The following is an 18631-nucleotide window of genomic DNA, read 5'->3' on the forward strand; positions in this document are numbered from 1 at the left end:
ATTAGGAGTCAAGGCTGTGATTAGGCCGATTAGCTAACCATCCTGAATAATTTTAATCATTCTATCAAAAGAATAACTTTAATCATTAATATTCACCCCTAATCAACTGACCAGCAAAAACTTTTACTCGTTATTTGATTGGTATTTCCATAATAAGCGGAATAAAGCTGTGAAAAAGGTGAAATAGTAAAGTGAAGGAGAGGAAGAGTTTTTGATGATTAAATTTATCTGACCCACTTTAGCCGATAATTTTATTTTTCCATTCTTTAATCAATATCCAAACATATTCCGACAATCCCTGCTTATCCGTCCGTCTACGATGATCCTGGATAGCGGTGCCGGTAGGTTTTCTTCGTCCGCTATCGCCTCAGTCATACACATCCTGGAGAGCATATCCCAGGATAAACATCCTGACATGACAAACCTGTCGTATGCGGCTAAATAGCTATTCCGACGATCTTTCACTGCGGCCGGCAGTCGGACCAAGATTAATTGGAAACGGTCACGCGAATAAATTTAACCGGAATAGCGATCCAAACGAAATCTTGATCCCTCGGCACCTGAGACGTTCTTCAAACCAGGCGAGAAATGGCGACAAGCATTTCCATGACCTCCTCTTCCTTGATAACTCCGTCCAATTCCAATTCGCGGCGCCATCGTAGGTGATCAAGCCAAATCGATTTCGAAAACTTTTGTTTTGTTTCTCCCGATCCTGGAGTTCTGTTGAATTTTTAGGGGACTTGGATCTCCTTCTTTGATTCTTTTGGTCCAGACCTTTTAGAACTGCCATGGCGAGCTTGGATCAGAGAACTTATCCTCCAGGTGTCCGGATTTCGGAAGGAAACGGTGGGCTTCCTAAGGTCTCTTTGAGCTCCCATCATGGCAGGTCAATCGAGTTCTTTGTCCTCCATTTTCTGTTGTTGATATTGTTCATGATGTCTTTATTTCTTGGTTTTACATTGTTTACCGATCTGCCTCTTTTTTTAGAAAAAAGGGGATACAGGATCCTGCAGAATTGTTAATGTGAAGATATGTGGTGCTGTATGCTCTGTTTATATGCTGTTTTTGAGTGTTGTGTTATCTTAATATCCTGGTTTGACTTTGGAATCCCTTTATTCTAACCAAAAAAAAAATTAGTTAGCACTAATGTGTTATGGATGGTTGGATAAAAGTAGTGTAAAATAAAAAGGAGAATTTTGTTTTGATGTAATTTGGTAAAGTTTTAGGTGTATTGAGTGTGTTTGAGGAGTGCTACAAGGTTCACATTAGAAATTAAGTGATGGACGATTTATTGAGATGGTGGTCAAACAAATCGAGAGCCATATATGGCCATTGTGATGCAAAAAGACTTGTTTACAAGTGGAAGCGTCTCAAGGTTTTTCCCCCTTTTTCATGGAGATGGAGGAGTGTTGTGGTTTCAGAAAAACCACACTGATGAATGATGATGATTATGGCCTGTGAGATTAACTAGTGATTGGAGGAGATGGATTTAGTTATATGAAAGTGAAACAATCAAAATAATACTTTTGCACACTAGTGATTGATCCCCCTCCTATACACTACTGTTGATAGGCTGTTTTTTATATGCAGTGAGGCAGAGATTTATCTCTTTGGAGCCTGTGTCACATCTTGGAAGGTTTCAAATGGAAAGGACCTCCTCTTTGTTCGTCCAGATGCAGTATTTGATGGGAAGAAACCTATCAGGTTATATATGACTTATTTTTTTGTTGTAGCTTCAAAATGTTCTTCTATTGTAGCTTCAGCATTCTCTTTTGTTGTAGCTTCAAAATGTTCTTTTATTGTAGCTTCAGCATTCTTCTTTATTTTTTATTTGACTACTCTTTTACTCCCTACCTTATGTTTTTTCTTAATAAGAAGTGCACTTAAGTTTCACTTTTTAGCCTTTTATTCGTGAGGTAGGCAGTTCACACACATTGTTGCAAACATTTGGAAGATGCAAAATGGGTTTCAAGTTTCAACTATTTTTCAATTTTTTTTTCTTTCATTGAAATCAGAATCACAATCATCTGGCCATTTCTCGACCATTTGGGTCAGCTTTATGGATCTTCATTCTCAAAGTATTCCTATCTACGGCCGCCTATGATATTATTTCAAGTTTCTCCATATCCTTCTTCACAATCTCAATCCATGTTAATTTAGATCTTCCTCTTCTTTTCCTACAACCTCCAACATAAATATTCTCATGGTTTAGCAAGCCATATGCTGTCACAATTTCTTGACAAATCTATTCAATTTTATTTTGTTTGTACCTACTTGAATAAGGCATGAACTAATGATTTCTTGATTTATGTTTGGAACCAGTGGAGGAATCCCACATTGTTTTCCGCAATTTGGACCTGGTCCTATGCAGCAGGTATGGTTCAGATTTCTAAACTTGATTTTAGTTTTTCATAAACTAACTTTGAGGTGCATGTATTAAAAGGAAATCTGTTATTTTTTTTATTTCAATAATGTTAGTGACATGTTGAAAATACATGATTGGCATGTATAGAAGCATTGGAAAGTTTTGAAAAGAATGGTTACATCAGGAATTCGAAAATGTTATCTGGGGTTAGATTCTATAGTTTTATGATTTTTAGCATACCTTGTAATTACTCAGGGTTGGGTTCTAAAATGTCGGCCAGATTTTTACGTGATTCGGTCATATTACAATTTCTGATATTTTTATAATGTTCAGAATGAAAGCCTTATTTTCAAATTCATTTTTCTGATTGAAATTTGCTTTTCATGGTTAAGAAATTCTAAGTCGGATGGAAAATGTTTAGCTTTACCAGAGCATGAGATCCCAAACAATGGCAAAAAGATGATATAACATTGGAGAGCGCGCGGGGGGGGGGGGGGGGGGGGGGGGGGGGGGGGGCGGGGGGGGGGGGGGGGGCGATGCTGCAGAAATTGTTCTTTTACTTTACCACTTTCTTGGGGAAATTGAGAAAAATAGCCTTAGTAACTGGCTGGCCCCTTTTGTATTACATCATATTGCTATATTGCTTTTGTGATGACATGTAGCATGCATATAAGCATTAATTAACATTAAAGAAGCGCAAGAAATATATGAGATATTTAAACTTTATAGGTAGTTTGCCTTTGTTTTTGGCACATATAGGTAATTTTCCTTTAACAAGCTTGGCATGTATTATGAAATGAATGTTTAGTTACGTTTAGTGTATCATTAAAGAACTAGATGATCTGTTGTCTATATTCATTGCTTAAGCTATCTATGCTAGTTGTTTCCATTTGTCAAAACAACTCATTATGTTGATTGCCTATCACATTGATAGAGTCTCCCTAGGTGACTTGTGATTTGTCTGCAAAAATTTCCTATTTAATGTGCCTACAATGTCAACCACACAACCAGGCCTTGGCTTTGCCTTTCATCCCTAAAGTATGTCCAGTTGAACTATTGGACCAAATGTTAATAGACCTAATATGTACAAACTAAGCTGCGGGAAAGGATCTATACCTATTAACCTCTGTGTCTGCATTTGGGATGCGCATAATGAGGAAAACTGTACCCTGACCTAGCCAACAGCGCCTATATGGACTTTTAGCCATAGAACAACAAAAACATGACTATAACAGGTTTCCTGACAATTTGAATAGATCTTACTAATCTTTAGTGGCAATTATTTCTATTAAAGGATACAACTATATGCTTCAAGGATCTGTCTTAGACCTACCTAGGACTCAAAGGGGCTCTCGAAGTCTTTCATGCCCTTCCGATGCCGAGAAAAATAACCAGAGTACTATATGTTCTTTTTTCACCCTTTTCTTCTTCTTCATTTCCTGTCCTTTTGTGAAAATATGAAAACTTTTGCTTGACTGTATCATGAAGTTTGTGCTTGCTGTTTCTCCCATCTACTCTACAACTATGTACTATTCACCATGAGTTAGAGAAAAGAGGGGCATCAAGCGCATGAGTATGTGTGTGTTGACGCACAAGCAATCATATGCTTGTAGTGGAAGCTCTTATTAGAGCATATTATGTATTCCATTTTTATCATTTGTCTTGATAACACCACCACTTTTTTTCTTTGTGCATTTTGGTCTATCACCTTCATGAGTAAAAATGCTCAGGGTTTTACCAGTTTGCTTATGAAGTCGGTTTCTCTTTAACTGGAAGGTAAACTTAGATAAATTAGCCCCTGTTAAAAAGAAAGAAAATAATTAAACCTCAAGGGTAGATTATTTTTCAGCACCAAACCAAGGATAATTATGAAAGCCCCTTTTAACATCATATTCTCCCATCATCATCATCCAATACTAAGCCACATGTTTACAGTTTGGCTACAATCTGGTTGTTGACTTCTTACTGATCATGCGGTGGACTGGGTTGTCCTCACATCATTAGATGTTTTTTCTTTTGGCAAGCCAAAACTAATTTGTCCCTCTATGGTGGATTCTAGTAATAATTGGAAGCTCAATAAACAAGGGTCTTGAGTTCAGGTTATCCAATGCTGGTTCTCTCCTGACATTTTGACTTCTATGATATTTTGAATGGTGATGCTAGAAACATATCTTTAGATCTCTAAACAGATCGACTTTAGATCAGTTTCTTTTCCTCGTCCATTGATTAGAAGTTTATAATCTTGTTTGACAGCATGGATTTGCAAGGAACATGAGTTGGTCTATTTCTGACTCACACAATGTTGAAGGGGATCCTGTTGTAACTTTGGAGCTCAAGGATAATCTCTACAGTCGCTCAATGTGGGATTTCAGCTTTCAGGCTTTATACAAGGTTAAATTAATCTTATGTCCCAACCTTTGCCATTCACTGCTCTTTTACATCCTATCACTCTGAAATACAGAAATCTATGTATCCTTTATTACATAGTTCTCTCTACTATGGATATTTATGATTTATAGTACAACTCTTCTTTTTTGTTAAAAAAAATACAATATTCATATTATATTTTGTTTGTCAATAATCATACGAACATATTATCACATGGGTGATGGGGCCAGAATCACATAGGCATGTCATGACTACCAAACCAAAGACTGAGAGGTGATAGCACCAAGATCTAAGACATGGCATATAAATGGGCAGATGCATCTATGCATGCATGTTCTATGTAAACTAGTTCAAAACAAGTAGTTTTGTCAAAAGTTGCCTCCATGCTTGTGTGTGTTATATGTGACAAACTTAGTATTTAGTATCATATATGCATATTTCTTATACTCATTCATTTATTCAATATATGCATGTGCAGGAATAAAGGGCTCGTTTGGTTCGCGGAAAAAGAAGGGAGGAAAGTGTGGTCAACGGGAAAGTAATGAAATGCCTCTTGTTTGGTTGGAGTTTTCAAAGGAGAGAGATGGAAAAGTTGTATTCCCATGGGAATATGATTTCCACATTTCATGGAAAAGTCTTTTCCATGAGAAACATGGGAAAGTTACTTTCCCGCCTCTTTCCCATGAGAAACATGGGAAAGTTACTTTCCCATGAGGTAGGAATCACTTTATTTTTATTTTTTTTCCAAAAAGACCCTTCAGCATTAAAGAAGCATTAAAGAGGCATTAAATACCTAATTTTTATTAAGGGCATAATAGGAATTATACACAACTTTTCCAGAAAAGTGGATGGCCAACCAAACATAAGCACTTTGAAAATTTGTCACTTTTCCATGGTCAACCAAACATGCCACAAGCACCTTCCTAGGCATTCTCTTCCTAGGAATTTGTTTTCCAGAAATCATATTCCTAGGAGGAAAAATGCTTCCCGCGAACCAAACGAGCCCAAAAGGAAAAGTGGGGATTGTATTTTCAAAAGGTGTTTGGTGTGAACTCTGCCGGGGAAATAAGGAACCATTATTGGGTTAATGGAAATCCAGTATCCAGTATGGATGCAGAAAGGTGGACACTAAGACCAAATTGAATATCCATAAAGCAACTAGAACAATTTGCCAGCTAGCTTAGTTGTTGAGATTTTAAAGATAAACATCATATGATGGAAAACATGGTCAATGATGGAAAACAAGGACACGAGATGTATTTTGGAATGCAAGAACATCAAAATAAAAAAAAATGGTGGTGAAAATAGTAAGTATAAATATGATGCAAAGCTTGGCTTAGCATTAATGGGGGTTAAGATCATGGCAAATTGATTTAGATATTATAGATGTGCGATGACTAGAGGTGGCCAGGAAGGACTTAGATTTGTTAGAAAGGATTGAAAGTGTAGGATGGGACCTTAACCCTGCATGGAAGTTATAGGAAAAGATTTTACAAATGTTGGTTTAACTAAACATTTAACTCCAAAGATTTTTAAAGATGAGATAAAAGAGAGGGAAAATCTGCATAACTTGTCCTCAGGTGCGATCCTCCACAGGCAATAGAGGATTTCTAGCTTTTATAATATGCCAATTCTATAAGTATCATTATTTTAAACATTATAAATCAGCAATAATTGATGATTTATAGGCCATATATTAACAATATTGCAACAATGAAGTTGAGGGAAATTTTTTGGTACTATGATGTAGATAGGGTGAGTTGTTGACAGGGGTAGATTCTTGGAATTTGAGGTGAATTACTGATTAGGAGCAAGGTTTGCCGTACCGATGAGTATCGCTCTATACCAAGCATACCATATGGTACTAGTACTGAACCAAAACTCAAACAGGAGAGAGGTATAGAGTCTCGGGATGCCGAACCGACCCCTGTACTAGGTGTATCGTCACTGTATCAGCATGGTACCATAACATGGTCCAGCACCGAGATTGTAAACCTTGGTTAGGAGTATGTCTTATTGTTGTCCATATGGAGTAGCTACTGTATTCTCTTTAATTTCTGAGGTATTTCATTAATCCTTTTCCTAGCAGCTCATAGTTTGTAGAAGGAATGATGCTTGTTCATTATTCGAGGCTTCACACTGATCACCGTAACACACCATTTTTCGAGTGTCAGCCAATGTTTTTTCCACTTCAGACAACTAGAAGTTTGAAAATATAAGATGAAGCACTTTTAGGTTTTAATGGCTGTTGGTAGCTTGAAATTAGTTATCTAGAGTAATGTGTTAAGTCTTACAAAAATTATTTCCCATCTCCTTAATAGCTTAAGCTTTCCGGGTCAAATGGAAAGTAAGCATAATATAAGAGATAAGGTTTCTTGAGGTTGTGGGTTCAAATCCCCTCCAAGTTAGTTATTTGTTTAATTTTTTTGGTTAAAAAGAATTATAACTTCTTGGAATCTTTCTATCCTTCCACGTGTATGGGGTCTGTTAACAGGATGATCATTGGAATAGTAGGCTAACTCCTTCGAAATACAGTTGTAGTCAATGTCAATAATGGAACTGCAAAATGAGTTCTAAAGTGAATATACTAATTAGGTTTGCCATGGTTACATGATAATTTTCCTTGGCTGCATAGAATCTTTATTTCTGTAACGAATTCAAGGAAATTTTTAAGAATGCTAATATGATTGTATTAAGATCCAACCTTGTATCATTTTGTGATTTGTTACTTACTTTGGAATGTTGGTTTCTTTGATCTTTATTCCATGATGGCTTACATTCTCAGTGTCAAAATAGTTTTTATTTGCTACGTTAACTTGTAAATAGGTAGAAATGTATCCTATGTGATTCTTTCACTTTGCAGGTTGTTTTTGGAGTTCACCTTTGCTTCATCATATTACTTTCCCATGCTATCAGTGATCTCTTATTATTCACAATATCCAGAAATTGATATGTAGGTCTCACTACACTCCAAGAGCCTCTCAACAGTCTTAACTATTACCAATACAGACAAGAAGCCCTTCTCTTTCAGCACCGCATTGCATACTTACTTCTGTGTAAGAACAAAATACCTTCAATTCATGTTAGCTTGTGCATTTGTTAGTTATTAACTTAAAAGTTCTAATAGCTCAGTCAATTCATAGTAAGCACTTCTAGTCGTTATGCAGGCTTCTGTAACAGGAGCATCAGTGAAAGGTCTAAAAGGCTGCAAGATGCTGAACAAAGATCCAGACCCTTCTAACCCTTTGGAGGGTAAGGAGGAGAGGTATGTACCAGTTCCTTCCCAATTTATGTCCCTAATAATAGCTAAAATCAAGAAATCAAATATAACAAAGTTAGCATGACTCGTCATATAAGCATGCTCTTTTTTCTAGAACTGCTTGCTTCCAGGCATCATTAGCGGTCAAACTAAAAAAGAAAATTGGAGGCAAATTTATATGGATGCTTGTTTACTTGTGTATATCTGTATATGTCCACGTTCGTGTATGTGGTATCCATGGGCTTGTTCTATGTATTATGTGCATGTTATTGTTGTCTGTGTGTGAACACATGTATAAAGGAATGCATTTGTTTGTGTATGCACATAGATGTGTATTTAATGTTTATGTGCGTATATACGTGGAAGAGTAAAAGCAGGGAGGGTACCTGATGGCTTTTCAGTTCTAACCATTATTGTTGCAATTTAGGGAGGTGATCACTTTTCCTGGATTTGTTGATTGCATCTACCTTGATGCACCTAAGGAACTTCAACTTGACAATGGGTTGGGTGACGTGATTACTATCCGAAACACAAAGTATGCACTTAGTTTTCTCCCTCTTATTTATTTCATTTAGTTTGTCATCCTTTTAGGCTATGTCTAAGCTTGCTAGTAATTGTTTCGTAATGCTTACTGCCTGTGCAGCTGGTCAGATGCTGTTCTGTGGAATCCACACTTAAAGATGGAATCCTGCTACAAAGATTTTGTGTGTGTTGAAAATGCAAAGGTGCTGACATCATATGTTCATATATATGCAAACTGCCCTATGGAATTGTTTGGCAATCTAACCTTGGTTGTTCCTCGTGTCAGATAGGAAAAGTCCAACTAGAACCTGAGCAATCTTGGGTTGCAGAGCAGCAAATTGCAATTGGTTGAAGCCAGGCTTCAGTTTTCCGAATTTGTAAAGCAATGAAGTGAAGAAAAAAAACAATAAGATTTTTAAATAATCGAAGCAAAATCAACAAGAAGACTGCTGTTTCCTTCGAGCTGTCCAGATGATGTAATTCTTATTGTCCCCCCTTTTCTCCTTAAATTGATTGGCTTACGTACGCAGAAAAATTCCAATATTCAGCATCTGTTTAATTTTGAACAAATATAAATCATACGAGTTGAACATTTTCTGTACTCACCAATGAAATAATATAATATTGGTGCTTGTTTTTGTTTACATGGTAGGGATATCTTTTTAGTCATCCTACTTACACGAGGCTGGAGATAGGGGTGGCAAAATATGACCCGACCCGTATTCGAACAGGTTTGGGTTTGGCCTAAACAGGTTCGGGTCATAAACAGGTCGATCCGTTTAACCTGTTTATTAATTGGATCAGATACGGATTTTAGATGTCCGACCCGTTTAACCCGTTTAACTGTTGGGCTGATAGATAAGGGCCACAACCCACAAAGCCCAGGGTCGGCCCAACTTTTTGCCTCAGCCCGATTTCACCGCATCGGCCCAATTACTCTCCGCCTCCGCCCAACTTCAGCGCAAGGTAAGGTCCAAATCCAACGTCCTGACGGTTCGTCCGCGACTTCTCACTTCTCCAGGTCTCCTTAGGGGGTGTTAGGGTTTGCCGTTTGTGCACCGCCCGAGCCCTATTCCTATTTCTCTCCCTCTCTCGAGTCTCTTCCCTCTCCTCTCCTCCGGATTCTTCGCCTCCCGAGCCCTCTCCTCCGGACGGACCGGACCTTCGCCTCCCGAGCCCTCTCCTCCGGACGGACTGGACCTTCGCCTCCCGAGCCCTCTCCTCCGAACGGACCGGACCTTCGCCTCCCGAGCCCTCTCCTCCGGACGGACCGGACATCCCCCTTGCTGACAACTTCCGCCTCCCCGTCGACGGCGACCGCGGCGACTCGACGGGTCCTGGGAACCAAGGTTGAAGTTGAACGGAAGAGCTCATAAAGAGGACCTGGTCTTTGGATTTGTTTGGCTCCCGCCGCCTTCCCTCTCATCTACGCGAGGTCAGATCCTCTGCTCTATCGAGGTAAGAAAGATCCTAGCTTCTCCTTAGTTAGGGTTAGGGTTTATCCTAGCTTCTTCTAGTAGTTTCTTGTATTCTCTATGGGATCTGAAATTTTGGCTCTGTTTCCTTCATTTATTTTTTAAAAAATTCTTTTTTCGTTTACAAATTTGAGTTCTTGTGGTCCTTTGAATGCTTTTTACAGATCCTTTGAATGCTTTTTAAAAGAAAAGTATTTCTCGTTTACAGACCTTTGAATGCCTTTTGGTATAAAGAGTCCAGTAGTTCTTGTGGAAGATTTGGAGGTTTTTCATTGAAATATCATGGAAAGTTTACATAGATTCTGCACGAGAATAATTGTTTTTAAGTAAGATTTTTTTCAATGCTTTTAAAAACACAAGATGCATGCCGTCATGTCATACAAAATACTGTAGTTTTCTTATAATGAGAGTGTCATTTTTGTGCTGTTAATAAAGTTTTCGGACAGCAGCTAATATTACTTGCTAGTTGCTAGCAACAAGCATACCCAATAAAATGGCATGCTAGGTCTGCCTTTGTGCTTTTGGTCTGTGGACATGTTTTAAGCTACATTTGTACTACTCCATTGTTTTGGTTAAGCAGTGTAACAAAGAGTACTTGCAGCCAATTTGACATGAAAAACCTTGGGCCATTTGTTTTGTGGCTTTTAGGTGCTACCTCATTGTTGGTTCCATCATGTCTTTTGGCTAGACATTGCTTCTTCAGTTCATGGAGTCAACTTGCTGTCTTCCTCTGCACAATATTTTGGTATTTCATATATTCCAGAAACTTCTGGACACCATTGTTTGAGCTCTCTTATTGCCAACATGATATTGATCTCGAACCATCAATTATATTACTCTGTGCTTGTAGTATGCTTGTGTTTTCTGGAATAACTTGCAATAGTTCAGTTATGAGAGAATCAAGTATTCCTGAATCAATGCTCTTTATTTATTTAAGTATCATGCTTAATTTATACTTCCAAACTTGAATCATGCCTTATATCTTGTTAATATTGCCTCTTGCTCGCATGTGCAATTAACAGACCATGTGTAGAAGATGTTGTGGAAAATCAAGGAATAAGCATCTTTCTTTTAGCTAATCATTTTCTTTCGAAATTGGTATTCTGATATAATTTTAAATTATATGATATAGATGGATAAACAGTTCGTGAATATAGAGTTAGAGTGTGATGGTGATAGGGCAAATGAATCGACGCCCTTAGGTTCTAACTTAGTTGTACGCGACTCCACACATGGAAAACGTAAAAGAAAGTTGGCTTCCCCTATTTATCAATATTTTCATATAAATGAAGCAACTGAAAAATGCAAGTGTATAAAGTGTGGTGCAGAATATTCATTTGGTGGTAAGGTTGGGACCGGAAATCTGAAACGTCATTTAGAGAATTGCAAAAAGAATCGTGACATAGGACAGATGATCTTATCACAAGCTCAAGGGTCCATATCAATGTGTTCTACTAGGTTTAATCCTGATAAATTTCGTGAATTGCTAACACTTGCAATTATTAAGCATGATCTACCATTTCAATCTGTTGAGTATGAAGGCATTAGATCTTTATTTGCTTATGTTCGTGAGGAGGCCAAGTTAGTATCAAGGAATACTGTAAAGCCTGCTTTGTTGAAATTATATAAAAAAGAGAAGGAAAAATTAGTATTGTGGCTTCATTCAATTACTTCTAGGATAAGTTTGACTTTGGATTTGTGGACCTCCATTACTACCGATGGGTCTTTATGTTTAACTGCCCATTTTATTGATGATGAATTGGTGTTACAAAAGAAAGTTCTTAACTTTCGCTTCATGCCTCCTCCACATAATGGCATATCTTTATGTGAAATAATTTATAGTTTGTTGATTGATTAGGGGATTGAAAAGAAATTGTATTGTATGACTTTGGATAATGCATCGGTAAACATCATTGACATGCTAAAGATCCAACTTAATTTGAATAATGCACTTTACTCAGATGGTGAGTTCTTTCATATCCGATGTTGTGCTCATATTCTTAACTTAATTGTACAAGAGGGATTAAAGGAGATAGATGAATCCATCTTTAAAGTTCGTGAAAGTATTAAATATGTGAGAGGTTCACAAGTTCGGAAACAAAAAAATTTTTGGAATGTGTTAGACAAGTTTCTTTGGAAAGTAAAAAAGGCTTAAGGCAAGATGTTTTTACAAGATGGAATTCAACTTTTTTGATGCTAGATAGTGCTCTCTTTTACCGTCGTGCCTTTCTCCATTTGAAATTAAGTGACTCTAATTACAAGCATTGTCCATCTGAAGAGGAGTGGGGTAAAGTTGAGAAGATTAGCAAGTTCCTACAATGAAACTCAATCAACTCAATGCTCGGCCAATGTTGAATCCAGTTTATAGTGAGATGAATCATGATCATGGATACTCCTTTTTGGTTTTGGTTTAAATATGGATGTTGTTATAGTTTGGGACTTTTTTTAGTTTTGCTTTGACTGTGGATGGTGTCATTGGACTTAATGTGTTATGTGTGGTTTCTTTTGATATTTATAGCTATTTGGTAGTTTCTTTTGATACTTCATGCTATTTTTTCCCCTGAAAAAAAAACTTCCATGATCTAGGCGTGCCATATGCTATTATTCTGAGTTAAAAGAAAATGCTTGATGTATGCAATGCTGTTTTTATTTTTATTCAATAATAGTCTAACTCTTCTTGGTGTAAGTTTTCGTTTGTTGTGGGTCCTTCATCATTGATACAATAACTAACTGGTTTGGGACCCAAAATTTTCTAACTTGGACCAAACCAGAAGTGAAGAGATTGTAAGTTTTTTAGACATTGCAGTGTGGTGAGTTAGTACCTTTCATTAAGTTATTTAAAGGAAATCATTTTAAGGTAGCTCTGGCCCATGTGAATTTTGATTCATGTATTTTGCTTCAGTTATTTTAAGGGAGAAGAAGCGCAATTTTACTGAAACCATTGAGCTACAAATTGGTCTGAAAAACTATGACCCCCAAAAAGATAAGCATTTCAGTGGATCTTATGTTTACCTAATATGATTTTTAATGGCAAACATCAAACAAATAACTTGTCTAATGCATTTGTATTCAAATCCTGGTTGTTCTTCTATTGGCTATGGAGAGGCAGAGGAACTTGGACCTTTCTTAATGCAAAAAGGTGTGCCAGAACTCAAATTCAACAAGCATTCTTGGAACAGTGGCAAGGCGAAACAAGATCAGAAAAATGATCTGCATCTGCATATTATTATACTGGTAAGCTCATCAATTTATTAATTTCTGATTCGATCAGATCAGATCAGAAAAATAATCTGCATCTACATATTATTATATTGGTAAGCTGAGATTTGCTGATGGGGCAGCATCGATGAAGATACCTCCAGCGAATTATCTGATCATTTCGGTATCCCTTACTATTTTACTTTTTTTATGGGACAGGTAAGAAATTTACAAAAATGACGGTATCTGCGTTGCTTTTTGATTGTAGGAGTATCACAATGCATGCTTGGGTATTCTCAATGGCACAGAAAACGAGCTGCACAGCAAGATAAATTTAATTGGAGGTAGGATTCTTCTAATTTTGCCGACACTGGCAAGAAAAAAAGTAGGGTTGCCGTAGGAGATGATTCTCAGATTACCATTGACTAACTTCATCCCGTTGCTGGACGATTGCAGATATATCGATGCTCGACCTCTTGGTTGTTTATGACAATGATAAGCAGCGGATTGGATGGGGCAGCGCACTGCAGCAGGGCTTTCAAGTCTGTAACTTACCCGCTGGAATGATTTACGTCCTTCTTGAAAGGGTTGACAATAAGACAAAGACATGAGCATCCATTCTCTGACTCGATGTTTGCATGCATACATGCATGTAGAAACATCCTACGTACGATTGTAATGTTTACAAGCGATGGCGCATGACAGGAGGATGGATGTCGAAGGTCTTTGTATTGGGGGACACCAGATTCACACAATTCTGTAGAAACTCTTATTGCATTCTCCATGTTGGCAGTACTACAACTACACCACCCATTGATAATAGTTGTAAAGGTTACAACATTTGGATGGATCTGTTTTTTTGATTTTTTTCTTATGCTGCTTAATGTATAAAATAGGTTGGGTTTTGGGTTGGGCTAAGGCCTAAGGCTAACAGCCTAAGAGGTTATCTATTTATTAAACAGGTTAAACAGGTTTGGTTGGGCAGGTTAAACAGATCTAAACAGGTTAAAACGGGTCGGGTTGGGCAAGTTAAACAGGTCGGGTTGGGCAGGTTAAACTGGTTAAACGGTTAGGCAAACAGGTTAAACAGGTCGGGTCGGACTGAGCAAACAGGTTAAACAGGTCGGATTGGGTTATCAGTTTATTAAACATGACAGGTCAGGTTCTAATTTCTGATCCGTTTAATAAACAGGTCGGTTCAGGTTTATGATTTTCTGATCCGACCTGCATGTGATCCGACCTGTTTATGACCCGATCCGACCCGATTGCTGCCCTTAGCTAGAGATAACCGATATAGGTCTATGATTTTGAGCGAAAGACCTTTTGCATTGCTTATGTAAAGTGGCATACATTAGATTGGACCCTATATAAATATCAAGTTGTGTTGTCTATACAGTGTCGCACATTTACATCCATTCATTGGTACATGCAGATACACATGAAAAACACACTCATATAACAATAAGCAGCCACCGTGGTAAAAAAAACATGTCATCTAGATGTTGCGAATGCACCAGCCTAGTTGAATACCCAAAAATCCAAGTGGTGCTACTTTTTGGATATATTTGTGTTCTAGTTGAGGGACTCGGAGCTTGTTTGGATATTCTTGTAAAATTGGACCGAAATTTCTATAGGAATTGGACCTGTTGGCTTGTATAGTTTATCCAAATCCAGTTTAGATTCTAGCCTTCTGGCTACAGAAAGCAAAAGAATATCTATGGAAATCTCTTTTTTTATATATGATTTGGGCCGGATGGAGTTTGGTTGATGCATGACCATGCTTAAATAGACGATCCAATCTATAAATTCTACAGAATTTTCAACCCAATTATATAAGAATAGCCAAACAAACTAGCCTCAAGTCGTATGGACTCTGAAGGCCCCAACCAAACTGCCCAATTTTCAACGAGATACATATGAAAGCCACAATTTTCAACTCTGCTCCACGTAGCCAAGCAATACTTTTTGCTATCTTCACCAATAGTCCCCGCAAGAGCATTGCCCATTCATCAAAACATGGAAACGAGTCCTATCGCGCATGATTATTTTACAACTGTAAACCTCGCTGATGAGCTTGCTTACGACGTGGCAGTCGGAGCACACCCTGAGATTCTTGACGATTCGAATTGTTGCTCCTGGTTTAGTTCTAATGAATCCAAATGCAATTGCCAACTTCTCACTGTGGCAATATTATGTATTGCTGTTTCTTTCTCCTCCTCCTCCCCCAAATCCAACAGCAAGTTTTCAGTCAATGGTATGGAACAAATCCTTCTTTCTTCAATCTCCTCAAAATATTGTCCCACTCGAGATATATCTCTTCCGTCTGTCGGTGTGACCTGTCTCCCGCAACGAACTCATGGACACATCCACTCAGGCTGGTAGAACTGCATCCCGGAAGCTTTGCAGCTCCCTTTTCTTTCATCAGATTCCTCACCGCCGCTGCTTCATCCCAGCATCCCTCTGCTGCAAGAATGCCGGCCAACTGTACATATCGCCCGCTTCGCTTCGGTTCTAAATCTATCAGGATCTTTCCTACGCGCCTTCCCAACTCATAAAGTGTCTGTGAACTCGACAGGCATCGAGCAGTGCTCCCCAGACTGCAGCATTTGGCTTTACAGGCATCGTTTTAATCATCTCTTCTGCTTCCTTCAGCAGCCCCGCTCGGCCTACAAGATCAACCATACAGCCATAGTGCTCGACCGATGGGCTCATATTGCGGTCTTTTGCTATTCTCTCAAAAATCGATTTTCCTTCCTCAACCATTCCCGCATAACTACATGCTGTCAGGACTCCGGTGAAAGTGATACCATTCGGCTTAATTCCTGTTCTCTCCATGTCGGCGAACAGATCGAGGGCTTCTCTTCCTTGCCCGTGCACCGCAAAACCGGCGATCATCGCCGTCCACATGCAAACATTTCTCTCCTTGGTATTCCTGAAGACGGCTAGAGCTTCATCCAGTTCGCCACACTTTGGCATACATGTCCATGAGAACCCACCGCAGCACCGGATCCAATCCAATTTGTTTCTTCTTTACGTAGGCGTGGATCCATCTCCCTTGATCCAGAGCTCCAAGATGAGCGCATGCTGTGAGCACACTGGCGAGGGCAACTGTATCAGGTTCTATATCCATCGCCTGCATTTCTAGAAAAAGTTCCAAGGCTTCCTTACAGAAACAGTTCTCGCAATCATCGTCGTCCACGAGATGATGTTCTTATTCTCCATCTGATTAAATAATTCGCGCGCCATCTCAATTTTGCCACTTCTTGCATATCCATTGATCATCGAGTTCCAGGAGGCCGTGTCTCTGCATGGGATCGAATCAAACAGTTGGCTGGCCGAAAGAATGCTGCCAGATTTGGCATAGACGTGGAGGAGAGAATTGGTGGTGCAAGCCTCCAAAGCAAAGCTAGTCTTAATTATATGACAGTGGATCTGTTGGGTCTCGGCTGCGGCCGATGGCAGATTAGCACAGGCCTTGAGCAAGAAGGGAAAGGTGTAGGAATTGTGTGGAATAGCTTCTTCTGCATTGCTACCGTTGGACAGGGCTCTGATCATAGTGTTCCACATGAATGTGTTAGGATTCTGAATTCTTTCGAAAACCATCAGAGCATGGATCAGGCTGCCGGCATCGGAGGCACCACACAGCGCAGCCCAGGGGCGGCCCAATACATCTGGGGGCCCAAGGCGAATTCAGTAAATGGGGCCTCTTTTTTTTAAATAATAATTTTTTTAATAAATATAAAATATTTAAAAAAATGTTATGGAAATAGATTGCTGTCAAGTACACTATTTCAACAAAGATGCATGAATCTAATAAAGGTCGACAAAAAGCCTCTTCAGTTTAATATAATTCTTGAATGAAAATATTAAAAAAAATACTTAAAAAAAAAAGGGCCATGGAACTGTTCTTGGCAATACTGTTTACCATGTGAAGCAAGAGCAGAATAGGAAAAAGGCCATCCCATGGCGCTTCACGGCCAAAAAATTTGTCCAAAAAAAAGTAGGGTCATTATGGAAAATTCACTCCATCTAATTAATAAAAGTCCCATCCCACCATCTTCCCTTCAAGTGAGTACCCAAGCAGCCCCTGCAACATCACGGGACAGCAGCCATTCAACCCCCCCTCCCTCCTTCTCTTTCTCTACCCTCCTTTTCTTTTGCTAAAGACCATCTCCCCCTTCAAGTGAGCACCGAAGCTGCAACTGCAACATCACGGCACAGCAGCCATTCAACCCCCTCCCTTCTTTTCTCTCTCTACCACCCAAGAGGGGAGAAGAAACCGAGAGGAGAAAATTAAAAGAATCTCCACCCTCCAAGAAGTCCATCTCCAATCCCCCTATCTTTCTTCCTGATGGCCCAGCTGGATCAGGAGTAATGTGAGGGAAGGAAAACCAAGACCAAAACCAAAAAAGAGAAGGGATGAAAGATAAGAGTGGCTTCAGGTGTGTATGAAGCCAACCAAATCCCTCCTCTCTCTCTCTCTCTCTCCACCCAAAACAAAACTACTGTCCCCAACTTCCCCGATTGCCCTCTGCAGGCCAGGAAACCCTCCACCTCCCTTCCATCAAGGGGGAAGACTCGTAGCTACTTCTGCTCCCGGAGGCCTTCCATTGGCCCGGGGCCTTAGGCGACCGCCTCAGTCGCCTAGGGCTCGGGCCGGCCCTGGCGCAGCCAATAGTCTGCTAGCTGGAATGGCATCTAGAATGATGCCAGTTTTGATCATTCGGGCATGAAGTTGCTTTTGTTCTTCCTTTTCTGAACATTTATCCAGCGAAGGGATGCATTCTGCCTCTGGCTTCAAGGGGATATGGCTCGTAGGGGAGAGCAGCAGAGCTGACATTGGTTTCTTTGCCAAAAGGAATGCAGCAGCTTCTGAAAATGGAGTGCAAATTTTTTAAGATATGTATAGCCCATCCGTAGTATATTCTGACAAAAGGTGTAGATAGATATTTTTTGAATTGTGAGGTGCTCTGTGGAATTGTTTGGGTAAGGTGGTTTTGCTCTCAATTTGAGAGGCCACCCTTGGAGTCCATCCGTAGTATATTTCAAACCGGCCTCAAGTGGGGGCTTCCGGGGTGATAGACTCGTGGTGGTTGGTGTCAGGTATTCCCGGACCCGCAATAGCTTGGTAATATATCTCATTATTTTAAGTAACAAAGAGGTTTGCAGGTTTTGTATATATAAGTTTTTCTTAGTTTTACGAGCTACTGAAAAAAAAAAAAAGGAAAATGCATTGGTGTTGATCTGTCTTTCCCAATTTACTTAGATTGAAGCTTATCTCAGCTTGAGGGAGAGACAATATTCCTGTACCATATATTGTAAACTTCATCATAGAAAATACTGTGAGTTCAAATTTATAATAAGACACATCCGATTCAGGGTTTCTTATTTCCTTTTATCATTTCAGATATTAAGGTCTGATTC

At 39.1% G+C, this 18631-nt stretch overlaps 1 protein-coding gene and 1 pseudogene across 11 annotated transcripts; one reads left to right on the forward strand and one right to left on the reverse strand.

The window, feature by feature from the left end:
* Positions 1-295: 295 nt before the first annotated feature.
* On the forward strand, positions 296-14047 carry LOC103722682 (putative glucose-6-phosphate 1-epimerase). Of its 11 annotated transcripts, none has more exons than XM_089925252.1 (15): positions 296-658; positions 773-886; positions 1591-1704; positions 2323-2374; positions 4619-4756; positions 7711-7809; positions 7910-8018; positions 8440-8547; positions 8656-8737; positions 8821-9010; positions 9187-9303; positions 9393-9992; positions 12912-13243; positions 13476-13551; positions 13664-14047. In XM_089925252.1, exons 1-7 carry the CDS (start codon positions 432-434, stop codon positions 7928-7930), a joined length of 765 nt encoding a protein of 254 aa, XP_089781378.1. In that variant the 5' UTR covers positions 296-431; the 3' UTR covers positions 7931-8018; positions 8440-8547; positions 8656-8737; positions 8821-9010; positions 9187-9303; positions 9393-9992; positions 12912-13243; positions 13476-13551; positions 13664-14047. The 11 variants fall into 11 exon arrangements, with proteins under 11 accessions (XP_089781378.1, XP_089781377.1, XP_089781371.1 ...); XM_089925242.1 differs by having other exon boundaries at positions 303-658; positions 7921-8018; XM_089925247.1 differs by having other exon boundaries at positions 313-662; positions 7921-8018.
* A 1004-nt stretch (positions 14048-15051) lies between these two features.
* Positions 15052-18163, reverse strand: LOC148715377 (pentatricopeptide repeat-containing protein At5g66520-like; annotated as a pseudogene).
* Positions 18164-18631: the final 468 nt, after the last annotated feature.

This window comes from Phoenix dactylifera, chromosome 1 (assembly GCF_051530095.1).
Source record: "Phoenix dactylifera cultivar Ajwa chromosome 1, Ajwa_hap1_PhDact_Kaust_v1.1, whole genome shotgun sequence".
Lineage (NCBI taxonomy): Eukaryota > Viridiplantae > Streptophyta > Magnoliopsida > Arecales > Arecaceae > Phoenix > Phoenix dactylifera.